Source organism: Oryzias latipes, chromosome 10 (genome assembly GCF_053564925.1).
Source record: "Oryzias latipes strain Hd-rR chromosome 10, Olatipes_Hd-rR_3.1".
In the NCBI taxonomy this organism is placed as follows: domain Eukaryota; kingdom Metazoa; phylum Chordata; class Actinopteri; order Beloniformes; family Adrianichthyidae; genus Oryzias; species Oryzias latipes.
In genome coordinates this window covers 19545196-19558646 of record NC_136246.1, presented here as the reverse complement: position 1 = coordinate 19558646, position 13451 = coordinate 19545196, and the positions used below count along the sequence as shown (strand labels likewise).

The window sequence follows — 13451 nt, the reverse complement described above, 5'->3', positions numbered from 1 at the left end:
AAGTACTAAAAAAGAAGGAACTCTTCTGTTTTTTCTTTCTTAAGCTTCAAATCTTCCAGGTGTGGTGACCCACTGTGATGGCAGACAGAATGGAACTCAGTGTTATGGAGCTTTGGGAGGAACCGTTTCTCTCCAGCTGATGGACGACTTCTCAGGAATATATAGATACCAGCTGAAAGCTAAAAACGTGAAAGTACTATCAGGAAGAAATAATACACCACCAGTGATTATAATGAAAGACAGATCTTCATTTATTCCCTCTAATGGAACATTTTGGATCCATAACCTGAGCAGGAATGACAGTGGTGAATATAAACTTCAAACATTTGATTCAAATGGAAAACAGACAGAAAACCGCACCCTACAGTTATTAGTTCAAGGTAAATATGTTTTTATCAGCTGATATTTGAAGTGATGTTTATACAAAAAATTTGACTGTATGTGGACAATCTACACAATAAGTGTCAAAGTTGGTGTTTAGTTTTTCCACATCTCTGCTCTTCATCAGAAAGATTGTGAATAAAGGTGTGTGTTCTTCTCAGCTCCTGTGTCCTCCGTCTCGCTGGTCTCTGAGTGTTTGTCTCAGGGAGAGATGAAGGAGTCCTGCTCCTCTGAGGGAGGGGACAGTCCTCAGTACAAGTGGACTCTGAATGGAAAGTCACTGACAGAAGCTGAGCTGCTTTCTGGAAACAAGCAGACAAACATCATCACTTTGAAACAACACGTCTCAGGACGTCTGGTCTGCTCCTCCTGGAACCACGTCAGCTCTGCTTCTAAAGAGATAAACATCACTAACTGTGGTGAGTTATGTAATGTTCGTGTTTCCAAAATGATGAAGAGGCAGTTAGCTTCCAGTCACTTCTTTTATTAGCCACGTTGTGCGACATCCACCATGCCACTTTCTTCTTCTATATCACCACTTTTACTACCAACCGGTGAGCCACCTAGTGGTCAACATAAGTCATTGCATAATATCACAACATCCCCCTTTTTCAGAGGTAAAATGCAAACCCAGAAATTATCAAAACATCACAACAGTGATAATTACTTTTGCAAAAAAAAACTAACCACCCTTAACATACACCAACATACATTTGTTCAACAAATGACCATGTATGTCATTGAAAGTTCTTTCTCACAAGTTCAATCTGTCAGGTTTCCTAATTTCTCTTGAGGATCTTCTCAACTCAGGAGTTGGAGTGTGCGCGGCAGTGTCATTGTCCATCACAGGTTTAGGAATCACTTGAGGTTCATCACAGGTCACACTGAGCTCACCAACACTCTCTTGAGGTGTTTTCAACAGATGGTTGCGTCTGAGGATTTGTCCATCATTTGTTTTCACAGTATATGATCGTGGAGTGACTTCTTTCAGAACAGTTGCTCTGGTACTCCATCCATCAGCATCCTCAATTCTGACAGAGTTGTTGGTTGTCAAGGGAGGAAGATGTTTTGTTGTCCTGTCGTAGAATGATTTCTGCCTCATCTTCTGCTGTCGTAGTTTATGTTCAATCCGTGCGGTATTATTTTCCTTTGATGTGCCGCTCAGATGGTTTGGTAAGGTGGTTCTCAGTTTCCGCTTCATCAGTAGTTCAGCTGGTGACAGACCGCTCTGAAGAGGTGATGCTCTGTAGCTCAATAAAGCCAAATATGGATCAGAGTTGCTGTCAGCCGCTTTCTTTAAGAGGTGCTTCAGAATGTGAACCCCTTTTTCTGCTTGTCCATTTGACTGTGGATAATGCGGACTTGATGTTATATGTTTAAAATCATACTGCTCAGCAAACTGCTGCCATTCTTTGCTGTTGAAGCATGGGCCATTGTCGCTTATCACAATGTGTGGAATCCCATGCCTGGCAAAGATTGATTTTGCATGAGTTATGACACAGTTTGAAGATGAGTTTGTTAATAACGCCATCTCAGGAAAGTTTGAGTAGTAATCTATTACCACTAGATAGTCCTTGCCTCTGAGATGAAACAAATCCATTCCAACTTTATGCCATGGGGCTACTGGTAACTCAGATACCACCATAGGCTCTTTGCTCTGCTTGCTCCTGTGTTTCTGGCATGTTTCACATTTGCTTATGAATGTTTCAATGTCATTGTTGATTCCAGGCCAGAAAACTGACTCTCTCGCCCTCCTTTTGCACTTTTCAATGTCGAGATGATCCTCATGTATTCTGTGTAACATGTCCATTCTCAAAGCCTGCGGGATCACAATCCTGCCCCTTTTTAAAAGCAAGCCATCCACAACACTAAGTTCACCTTTGACGTGGTAAAATTGTGGACTTGCACCAACTGGCCATCCTTCATCCATGTTCCTCATGACATGCTGTAGCTGCACATCCTCTGCTGTAGCTTCCGCTATTTGTCTTGACTTTGTGTCAGACACAGGCAGTGCAGTCGACACCATGTTCACATGACACTGGATGTCCTCCTCTGTTGCACTCACACTTTTGCCAGCAGGTGCCCTGGATAGAGCGTCAGCGAGGATCAGATTTTTCCCTGGAGTATAAATCAGATCAAAATCGTACCTCTGCATCTTCATCATTAACCGCTGTATCCTTGGAGACATCTCATTCAGGTTCTTTTAGATGATGGAAACCAGTGGTCGATGATCAGTCTCAGCTATGAAAGATGGTAAGCCGTACACATAGTTATGAAACCGTTCCAGACCATATGCTAGTCCCAAGCATTCTTTCTCGATCTGTGCGTATCGGCATTCAGCTTCGGTCATAGCCCTTGAAGCATATGCAACTGGTTTCCAGTGCTCACCCTCAGCCTGGAGTAAAACAGCACCGATGCCATCTTTGGAAGAATCTGTTGACAGTTTTATCTTCTTGGTGTGGTCATAAAATGACAACACTGGTGCAGTGGTCAGCGTGTTCTTAAGTTGCTGCCACTCACGCTCATGTCTAACTGTCCATTTAAATTCACTCTCCTTGTGCAGAAGCTCACGCATGCATGATGTCGTTGATGTTAGGTTGGGAATGAATTTGCCTATAAAGTTGACCATTCCCATGATGCGTAACACTCCTGTCTTGTCTGTGGGTTTTGGCATGTTCTGTATTGCCTGTATTTTGTCTTGATCTGGTTGAACACCACTTGCTGACAGTTTATCTCCAAGAAAGAGTATTTCTTCCACACCAAACTCACATTTGTTTTTGTTAAGTTTTAGTCCATAACTTTGTATACGATCCATCACTCTGCAAAGTCTCTCATTGTGTTCTTCAGCTGAGGACCCCCATATGATGATGTCATCAATGTAGACTCGAACTCCTTCCAAATTCTCGATGATCTGTTCCATCGCTCAGTGAAAGATTTCAGGTGCTGACTTTATTCCAAATGGCAGTCTGAGAAAGCAGTGGCGTCCAAAGGGAGTGTTAAAAGTGCAGTACTTTGTGCTGCTTTCATCCAGCTTCAGCTGCCAGAAACCTTGTGAGGCATCAAGCTTTGTAAAATATTGGGCACCTGACATTTCACTGATGATTTCCTCACGTGTGGGTATTTGGTAGTGTTCTCGTTTTATGCTCTCATTTAGGTCTTTAGGGTCCAAACATATTCTCAGCTCTCCATTCTTTTTCTTTGTGATGACCATTGAGTTGACCCAGTCTGTTGGTTCGTTCACCTTCTTGATTACTCCTAATCTGATCATTCTGTCCAACTCTTTCTTTAGGCCTTCTTTCAATGGAGCCGGAACTCTGCGTGCTGCATGCACTACTGGTTGAGCATCGTCCTTCAACTGTATTTTATAGGTGAAGGGCAAAACACCAAAACCCTTAAACACATCTGAGAACTTCTGGACTATTGCTTCCACAGAGTCCTTTACTGGGCTTGTGGTTGGGATGATTCTGTATATCCTTTTCACAAGTCCCAATTCTTCACAAGCTCTGTCACCAAGAAGTGATTCACGTCCCTCATTCACAACAAAGAAGAACAGGTGGTGCACTTTTCCTTTCACTGACACACTCAGTCTGCATGTGCCAAACATTTAATTGGCTGCCCATTGTCATCTTTCAGTCCACAACTTTTCCTCTTTATTTCTGGTTTATTTTGCATTGCGTTTATGTCAGCCATGTTGATGAGATTTGCTTTTGCACCCGTGTCCAATCTCATAGTGACTTCAGTCCCATTTATCATTAGTGGAGCTAACCATTTATCCTCTTTAGTGACATTATTTTCCTTGAGTGGATTATTTTCTTGTTCATTTTCACAATTTACCATTCCAACAAAGAAAGTGTCACCTAGCTCTGGCTCTTCAATTAAGTTTACAGTCTTTCCTTTCCTTCCCTCTTTTCGTTTGGAGAAACACTGCTTGGCGAAATGGTTCTTGCCTTGGCAGTTGGAGCATTGCTTACCAAAAGCTGGACACTGTCTGGGCTTGTGCTGCGAACCGCATGTCCTGCAGCTGAACTCCTCCTGCTGCTGCTGTGCAGGTCGGGTCTGCATGCGTCTTTTCCGCTGAAACGTCACCGCTCCGACCGCTGCAGCACCGTCGCTCACCTGCGCTGAGGCGACCGCAGACATCTCATTAAACGTCTTTACATGTTTGTGGGACAACTCACTGGCCTGGCAAATCTTAATGGCCCCCGGCAGCGTCAGTTCAGTCTCTCGAAGCAGCCTCTCTCTGATCTTGTTATTCTCCACGCCGAAAACAATCTGGTCCCGAATCATGGAGTCCTTCAGAGTCCCGAAATCACAGGACTGCACTTTTAAACGGAGGTCGGTCAGGAAGCTATCAAACGGCTCTTGTCCCCTCTGTGTCCGCGACCGAAACACGTATCTCTCGTACGTCTCGTTCTTCTTCGGAGAACAGTGCGCGTCGAATCTGCCCATAACAACATCCAACTTTTCTTCATCACCAGGATTGTCGAACACGAACGTGTTGAATATTTCAATGGCCTGTGGCCCTGCTATCGTTAGCAGTAACGCTACCTTTCTAGCATCTGGCTTCGTTTCGAGTCCCATTGCTGCAACATACAGCTGGAATTGCTGCTTGAAGGTGCGCCAGTTCTCGTCGACATTTCCCGTCAGTTTCAAACTCTCCGGTGGTTTCAAATCCATGTCGTCCTTTAAGTTTTACTCCTGGTACCATGTAATGTTCGTGTTTCCAAAATGATGAAGAGGCAGTTAGCTTCCAGTCACTTCTTTTATTAGCCACGTTGTGCGACATCCACCATGCCACTTTCTTCTTCTATATCACCACTTTTACTACCAACCGGTAGAGCCACCTAGTGGTCAACATAAGTCATTGCATGATATCACAACAAGTTAGAGGAATAAAAACTTTGAAAAGTTGTGATTACTCTGAACATCATACACTTTGTTTTCTCACAGGTTTCATTTACATAAACTGCACCTTTAATGGGACGAAGATATCAAAGTGGGTGTTTCAGGAAAACAACACTCTGTGTGTTGAACCAACAACAGAGACGCAAAGCATTATGGGTAAGGAGTCAGAGTCACTAACAGCATTTATCCATCACATATTTGTTAACCAATCAGTAAATTCAAACACAGCAAAATCTGCAAATTATATTCTTATAAACTATTTGACCAAAGTCCAACATGAAGTTAAAACTGAAGATATTATGTCATATCTTGAAAGAGTAAACATTTTTTTATACTTTGTTATGAATGGATCAGAGAAACAGACATTTTTACAAAGTATTAAGAAAATTCACTTTGGTTTGTTTTTAGTTTACTGCACATTACAACCCAGTCTTCCTTAATTTACCAAACGCAGAATCTCTTAATTTTAAACAAAGATGCTTTTCTTCAGGTTTAGACATTTCTGTGATTCTAGACATTATAAAGCTCAGTGTTATGGAGCTGATGGTGGAACTGTGTTCATACAGCTGATCAACAAAGACACAGAGACATACTTTACATTTGAATGAAGGAAGGATAACTTGATATTTCTCAAAGGGGAAAAAATATTTAACAGATTAGAGAACAGATCTTCATTTTTTTTAAATGGAACATTTATGATTCAAAACCTAATTTCACTTTTTAATTTTGGACAGCAACATTACATTATCTGTACTTTTAAAGTAGAATCTCATCATTTCAATAATTTCCTTGGTCGTTGATATAACATATTGTGTCGTCTTTGTGTCTCTAGTTCACACATATCCGTCCATGCTGAGATGCAGTCTGATGTTTCTGTTTTCTGTTGTTTCCTTTGTTGGAATTGGCGTCTATTTCAAGTGGAAGAAGATCAAATATGAGAAAGCTGAACAGTTTGCTGCAAGAAACAGAACAAAGTTTTCAGAGGATTTCTATGAAAATGAACAAACACTGTAAAGTTTAACACTGTTTAACCAAAATCATCGTAACATGAAAAGCTGGATTTGTCTCGACAATATCAATAAAAACACATTTTAATGAATTTCCATACCTTCTGAGATTTCTGATCTGTTTTTAAACTTTCATGACATATATGAAATGTCATTGACTGTAAATATTATGCAAACAAATACAGGAAGATCAGTCTTTAGGTTTAGTGCTGTTAAATATGAAAAATCTTTTTGGCTTTATTTTCTAATTACTAAATCTTATGTAAATATATTTGTAACTTGTACAGCATTTTTTTATGTTTTAGAAGATATTATGACTGAAAATAATGTTAAGGTTTTTTTTAATTCAAGTTTTCTTAATGCGCTTTTTTTTGTCTTTTATACATAGATTATCCTCTACTTCGACACATTCTGATTTCAACTTTGCTTTTGCTCCTTTATATTGAGAGAACTTTACAGTTTGCATAGAGGAAATAATTGTTTGTAATGAATGACTATGACCAGACAAATGCCTGATTTTTTATGTAATCTAAAATAATAAAGAGAAACAAAGAAAAAAATGGTTTTGGTAACAGTTCCATTTGACAAAGTGCATGTTTTTTAAGTAGTCCCTGTCATTTAAGGTAAAGATGCATGTCTGTGTTGGATGTTTCATGTGGAAAAATGTTTGTAAATTTTTTTTTTCGTCAGTAAAATTTGTTTGTTGTAAATGTTTTTATAAAAGCCAAAAAAATAAGGTTTGTATCATGGTTTCCACAACAAAAGATCACAGGTTTCAACATGTTATCATCTTGTCTGCATTAACCATTCTTTGTTTGTATTTGTGGAGATATCCAGACAATATTGTTACACTTAACCCTTGTGCTATCTTAGATGACCCCACCCTTACATTGACGTGTTCTCCCTACCATGACAATGGTGGATAAAGGTGAAGAGGAATTCATGTAATCCATAGATACCAGTGAAGATCACAAATCATTGAAGAAAAAAGGTTCAGTGCACTGTCTAGTGGGTATAGATGACCCAACTCCCAATGTTAAAGTGCCTAGGATAGCACAAGGGTTGAAAACTCTTTCTGCTGCTGGAGTTTGTTTTTCTCAGTGCTGCAAATGTGACTGCTGGGACTGAATCACTTCTTGTTGAGAATCTCTTTATGGATCCCAACAACAAACCACTAAATAAATGGTACCAGAATGATCCATTAAAGAAAGTCAGGAAGTCCTGATAATTATGACTGTTTTTTGCAGTGTGGGCGCCCTCTAGTGGTGAATTATCATGTAAATATTTTTCAGTGAAGCTTTTATCTCACGTCTGACTATTCAAAACTATGGAGCCCGTGTCCTGACATTAAGATATTTAAATATATCTTGTTCCCACAGATTAAAATCTTGTTCCCACAGATTATTATCTCGTTCGCAAGAAATACTATTCCGTTCCCACAAGATACTATTGCGTTCCCTCGAAATACTATTCCGTTCCATCAAAATACTATTCCGTTCCCTCAAAATGATTAACTCGTGCGAACGCAATAATTAATCCGTTCGAACGCAATAATTATTCACGTCATAAGTCATTCACGCAGATATGCTCTCTGTACGCCGGCAAAAGCCGCTTTCAGCGGTAATTTCCGTGTCTCTGTGACCCACATTCGTTCAAAAAAGGAACATAAAAAACAAAAATGATCACTTTATTACTGTCTCAATGAATATAAGAAAAATATCAAAAGATTTATGATAACTAGGCTGCTTTGTCATACGATAGCTCCTGCTAGGCTACTACAGCTCTGCCGCAGAGCTCTTTGATCTATGCCGGCATTTGGGCAACTGGCTGGTCGGTTGACAGACAGCTGATATTGTAGTTTAGGGTCCAATAAGAATAATAATATTCAGGACTTGTCTTTTATTAACTTTAGCAGTCAGTCCCTTTACATTCGAAGACTATTAGGCTACATGCTAACTAACTAGCCGATCATTTATCCTGTTATTAATTTAGGTCATAGATTTACAGCAGAAACCTTCACATTTCTGTCTGTCTGTGTCTCATTACATTGCATTGAAGACACGGAGGATGTTTAAAGAACAAATTTATTTATCTTAAAAAGCACAAAAGCATCCATCGTATTCACGTTCATTCACATCATCCTGATGGTACGCCTTCCGTCATCTTGCTGCAAAAGCCGCTTCCTGCCGCTACTTCCGTGTCTCTGTGAGCATTCAATAGGGGTAAAAATAAAAGCAAGAATGGTCGATCTGTTATTGTCTCGATGAAAATCTGAAAAATATCATATTAAGCTGGCTGCTTCACCTAATGCACTTACCTTTAGCTCGTAGCATAACAACAATAGCAGTACGTCACGTTTCCTAGCATGCTTAGCGGCCAATCATTGGTCTTGTTGTTACACCTCGGTTACAGGGACATGGTGATTGGCCAATGATTGGCTGCAAAGCGGCGGCGTACAGAGAGCATATCCGCGTGAATGACTTATGACGTAAACAATTATTGCGTTCGAACTGATTAATTATTGCGTTCGCACGAGTTAATCATTTCGAGGGAACGGAATAGTATTTTGAGGGAAGGGAATAGAATTTCGAGGGAACGCAATAGTATCTTGTGGGAACGGAATAGTATTTCATGCGAACGAGATAATAATCTGTGGGAACAAGATATTAATCTGTGGGAACAAGATATATTTTAATATCCTAATGTCAGGACACGGTGTTGTGTAGCCGGCGGCAGAAATCATCCACAAAACGGATCTTGTTTCTGGACTTTATTTTCAGCTTCAACTCACTACAACATGCAGCAGCTCAACTCCACACTCCCTTCTTCTTCTCCTTCCTCAGTCGTAACTCCTGCTCACTGCTCCGCCTAGTGGCGTCACGTGCTATAACAATAGCTGAACACAACATCCCCCCCTTACTTAAGGATAACCTGTGCTGTCACAAAAATCCCTGAATTTAATTCTTAATGCAATTTCCTTTGTGCATCAACAGCATATTTCAAGTAATGTCATTACTCACAGAATAAAGAGCAAGTAAGAATCAATTCACAACAATTGAACATATGTAGATTTTTTTTTTTTTTTTTTTTTTACATTACAAAGTCCTTAAGCCAACCTGGTGGCTTATGTGATCTGACAGGGCGATTTAGGGCTTGATGATCTTGATTAGGCTCCATTTCAACCCTTTCAGTACCGGCCTCTGGTGGTGAAGGGCATACAGGCAGCCTGTTTGGTACTGAAGCCAAGTGGGAAGCATGCCAGGCCCTTCCATCATCTAAGATGTAAGTGCTTGGGCCCACCTGCTGTTTGATCCTGATGGGAGCAGAGAATTGACGCTGACCTTTCTGCACGTGAACAGGTTTCCGTACACGCACTTTGTCACCTGCTCTGAAGAGAGGAGTGCGAGCACCTCTTTTAGCATCACAATACTGCCTCACGTGACTTTGGCGGAGTGACACTCTGTGACGTAGGTCGACAGCAGGCTGTTCCAGTGGTGGAGGAGGAAGAATGTTTAGTGTTGTCCTCATTTTGCGTCCGTGCATTAGCTCAAATGGTGACACACCAGTCATGGCATGTGGCGTAGCACGGTAAGCTTGAAGAGAAGAGGATGTTGCACTTTTCCAAGGTTTGTTTTGGATGATCGCAGCTTGAATCCAACCTTTAAACACTCTGTTAAATCGTTCTACTGCACCATTAGAAGAAGGGTGGTACACAGATGATCTTGTGTGCTTAATTCCTTTGTCGCGCAGAAAAGAGGAGAATGAAGCAGATGTGAACTGCGGTCCGTTATCTGTGACCAAACACTCTGGGTTGCCATAGCGACTGAAAAGTCCACTAAGAATTTGGATCACAGTTTCAGAGTTCACGGAAGGAGCAAAGGCAACTTCAGGCCATTTTGAATAATAGTCAGTAAGAGTGATTGCAAACTTACAGTCCCATGTAGCAGATTCAAAGGGTCCGACAATGCAGGCCTAGCTTTTCCCAGGGACCCTCTGGCAGGGGCACCGGTTGTAGTGGGGCCTGAAAAACTTTGGCAGATTTGTCAGTTTGTTGGCACAAGGAGCATTCGGTCACTTGGGAAAGCACTAATGCATCCATACCAGGGAACCAATACAGGTCCCTCAGACGTTGTTTTGTTCGCACCACACCCTGATGACCTTCATGAGCAAGGGCCACAAGTGTGGAGCGGAGGGAAATTGGCACCACTAAACGGGATCCCCGAAACACCAGGCTGTCTTGCACACTTAACTCATGCCTTATTTTGAAATAGGGTTGCAAAACAGGACTTACTGATTTAGCAGATCGTGGCCACCGCTGTTGCACCTGCACACGCAAGGAGGAAAGCTCGGGGCAAGAAGATGAAGCATCTTCAAACTCTTTGGCTGTCACGGACACAGGAGTTGTAGCTAGTAAAGCCACCAACTCAGGTTCTGAGTCCTCAGGAGGAAAAGAAGCGGCTGGCAGAGGTAACCGTGAAAGGCAGTCAGCTGTTTGGTTCAGAGGCCCCGCTCTGTACACGACGTCATATGTGAAGCTGAGAAGGCGTGCAGACCATCTTGCAATGCGCATCCCTGCTCGATCAGCTCCTTTTGTAGTCAGAAGCGTTGTGAGGGCCTGATGGTCTGTGCGCAGTGTGAATTTTCGTCCCCACAGGTATGTCCGCCATTTTTCTACAGCCCAGACACACGCAAGAGCTTCTTTTTCCACTGTGGAGTATTTCCTTTCAGTGGATGACAATGTCCTTGATGCAAATGCAACAGTTCTTTCAGTGTTGTCCGGTTGCAGCTGGGAGAATACAGCACCCACACCATAATCAGATGCATCAGTGGAGATTATGGTTGGTAGCTCAGGGTTAAACAAGGCTAGCGCAGGGCTTTCTAGGAGTAGACGTTTTACAGTTAGAAAGCATCGCTGTGCCTCTTCAGTCCATACAAACTGTGTGCCTTGACGTAGACAGGCTCGAAGAGGCTCCACCACTGTAGCATAATTAGGAATAAATTTTCCATACCAGGATAGCATTCCCAGGAATGAGCGAAGGCTCACAGCATCTGATGGAGCAGGGGCCTGTGTGATGGCCTGCAGGTGCTCCGTGTCTGGTTTTATTCCCTCAGCGGTTACTAGATGTCCCAGGAACTTCAGGCTCGTCTGTCGAAAGTGGCATTTCTTGTCATTAAGCTGCAAGCCTGCTGTTTTGAGTTTCTGTCGGACTGTCTCTAGGGCAGCATCATGTTCATGTGCTGTGCGCCCGTAGCATATTATGTCATCGAGGTAGAACTGTACATTTGGCACTCCATGCAGCACTGTCGCCATTAGCTTTTGAAAAGCTGATGGGGCTGAGGCAAGACCATAAGGAACCCTGCAGAACCTGAACAGTCCCTCATGGGTGATGAAAGCAGTTAAATCCCTGCTGTCAGGGTGCAGCAAAACTTGGTGGTATGCGCTCTCCAGATCGATGGTTGAGAATAGTGTTGCACCTGTTAGCGCTGAGAGTAATTCCTCCATGTGAGGAAGAGGAAAACTGTCCACCACAATGGCTTTGTTAGGCTCTCGCAGGTCCACACACATTCGGATTTTTCCATTTTTCCTTTGTGTGACCACTATTGGCGAGACCCAGGGAGAAGCATCAATGCGCTCAATCACACCAGCTGAGAGGAGGCGGTTCAGCTCCTCTGACACAGCAGACCGCACAGAAAAGGGAAGGCGTCTCAATTTTTGACGCACCGGAACAGCCGTTTGCAGCACCTTCACCTTGTGTATGAAACCAACAGCACATCCAAGGGTTGCAGGGGCAGCTGGCTGAGACACAGAGCATTCCATTAGAGCAGCAGAGGGTAAAGACAGAAAATGTGTGGATGGCAAGTATGCAGCGTTGCCCTCAATGCGCAGATTGAAAGCAGCTATTAAGTCTCTCCCCATGAGTGCAGTTCCAGAGTCCACAATGTGAAATGTTGCAGGTTTTTCAAGGTTCTGTATGCGCACAATTGCCTCCATGCAGCCTATCACTGGAATAGATGTTCGGGAGTAGGTCACCAGTTGAACAGTGGGCTGATGAAGCGGAGCGCCCTTGAACTTTTCCTCATATATGCAGAGTGGCAAGATGGAGACGGCAGCACCCGTATCCACAGTCAGTTTCATCGACTGTGAGCTTTCAGCCACTTTGATGTTCACTGTAACTTGTATTCCACCTGAAGTGACTGATCTGTCCACCAACAGAAGTGTGTACTCTGGTAATTCAACTTCTTTAACTGTATGTGTCTGCAAAGATCTGCACACTCGTGCAAAATGGCCTCTTTTGTTACAGTTTCTGCAGGTTGCTTTGGTTGCTTGGCATTCACTTGAGTTAGCCAAGTGTTTCTCAGATCCACATCGGAAGCATGTGCGTGTAGAAGGGGTAGAATTAGATTTCTGTACGTGCTTTGCAGGAAAATGTTGGCGTGGCTGTCTACGCCTGCATGCTGATTTCTGTGTAGTTACAACTTGCACAGGTGCCTGCTGGATACCCGCCATTGACCTAGCTTGTTCATTAACGGACTCAGCTTGAGTGGCTAACGTGATAGCATCTGCTAGCGTCAAGTTAGTTTTAAGCAGGAGCCGTTCTCTGATGCGGGGGTCAGCAACATGCTCCACCAGCTGGTCCCGAATCATATCATCCGCATTAGCAAAGTCACATGTTGAAGCAAGTTCTCTTAGGGCAGCAACACTGCAAAAATGAAGTTTCTAACCTAGAATTTTAATCTTAAATTTAGTCCAATAATCATTTAAAACTTGTTTTAAGAATAATTTACTATGCAAGAGAAGAATTCATTAGATTATTAATCTTGTTACAAGATTATTAGTCTTTTATTTCTTACTTAGTTTTATAAAGGCTAAAATTAGTCATTTTACATGTACAACAAGATAAATTACTCGCAGAGGCTTGAATTTTTATTTTGTGACCACTTTTAGCTGTAAAGACTTGTTTCAAGACCTAGTAACATGTGGACTTGAACACTGCAACAGCAACAAAGCTGTTAAGAAAAGTAATATTGCTATACCTGTTCTGTAACCCTTGTGCTATCCTAGGCACTTTAACATTAGGAGTTGGGTCATCTAGACCCACTAGACAGTGCTCTGAACCTTTTTTCTTCAATGATTTTTGATCTTCACTGGTGTCCATG

General features: G+C 42.2%; 2 protein-coding genes across 5 annotated transcripts in view; one reads left to right on the top strand and one right to left on the bottom strand.

The window, feature by feature from the left end:
* LOC111948016 (pregnancy-specific beta-1-glycoprotein 11-like) overlaps positions 1-13451 on the top strand; it is a 105447-nt gene that overhangs the window by 935 nt on the left and 91061 nt on the right. For 2 of the 3 annotated variants that reach the window (XM_078954233.1, XM_078954235.1), the window contains 2 exons: positions 45-380; positions 543-800. In XM_078954233.1, coding sequence (XP_078810359.1) covers positions 45-380; positions 543-800 — 594 coding nt within the window. The remainder of the gene's footprint in view (positions 1-44; positions 381-542; positions 801-13451) is intronic. The other variant, XM_078954234.1, reaches the window with a different exon arrangement.
* Positions 1-13451, bottom strand: part of LOC105354907 (uncharacterized) — an 88955-nt gene that overhangs the window by 39610 nt on the left and 35894 nt on the right. The gene's annotated exons all lie outside the window — the stretch shown is intronic.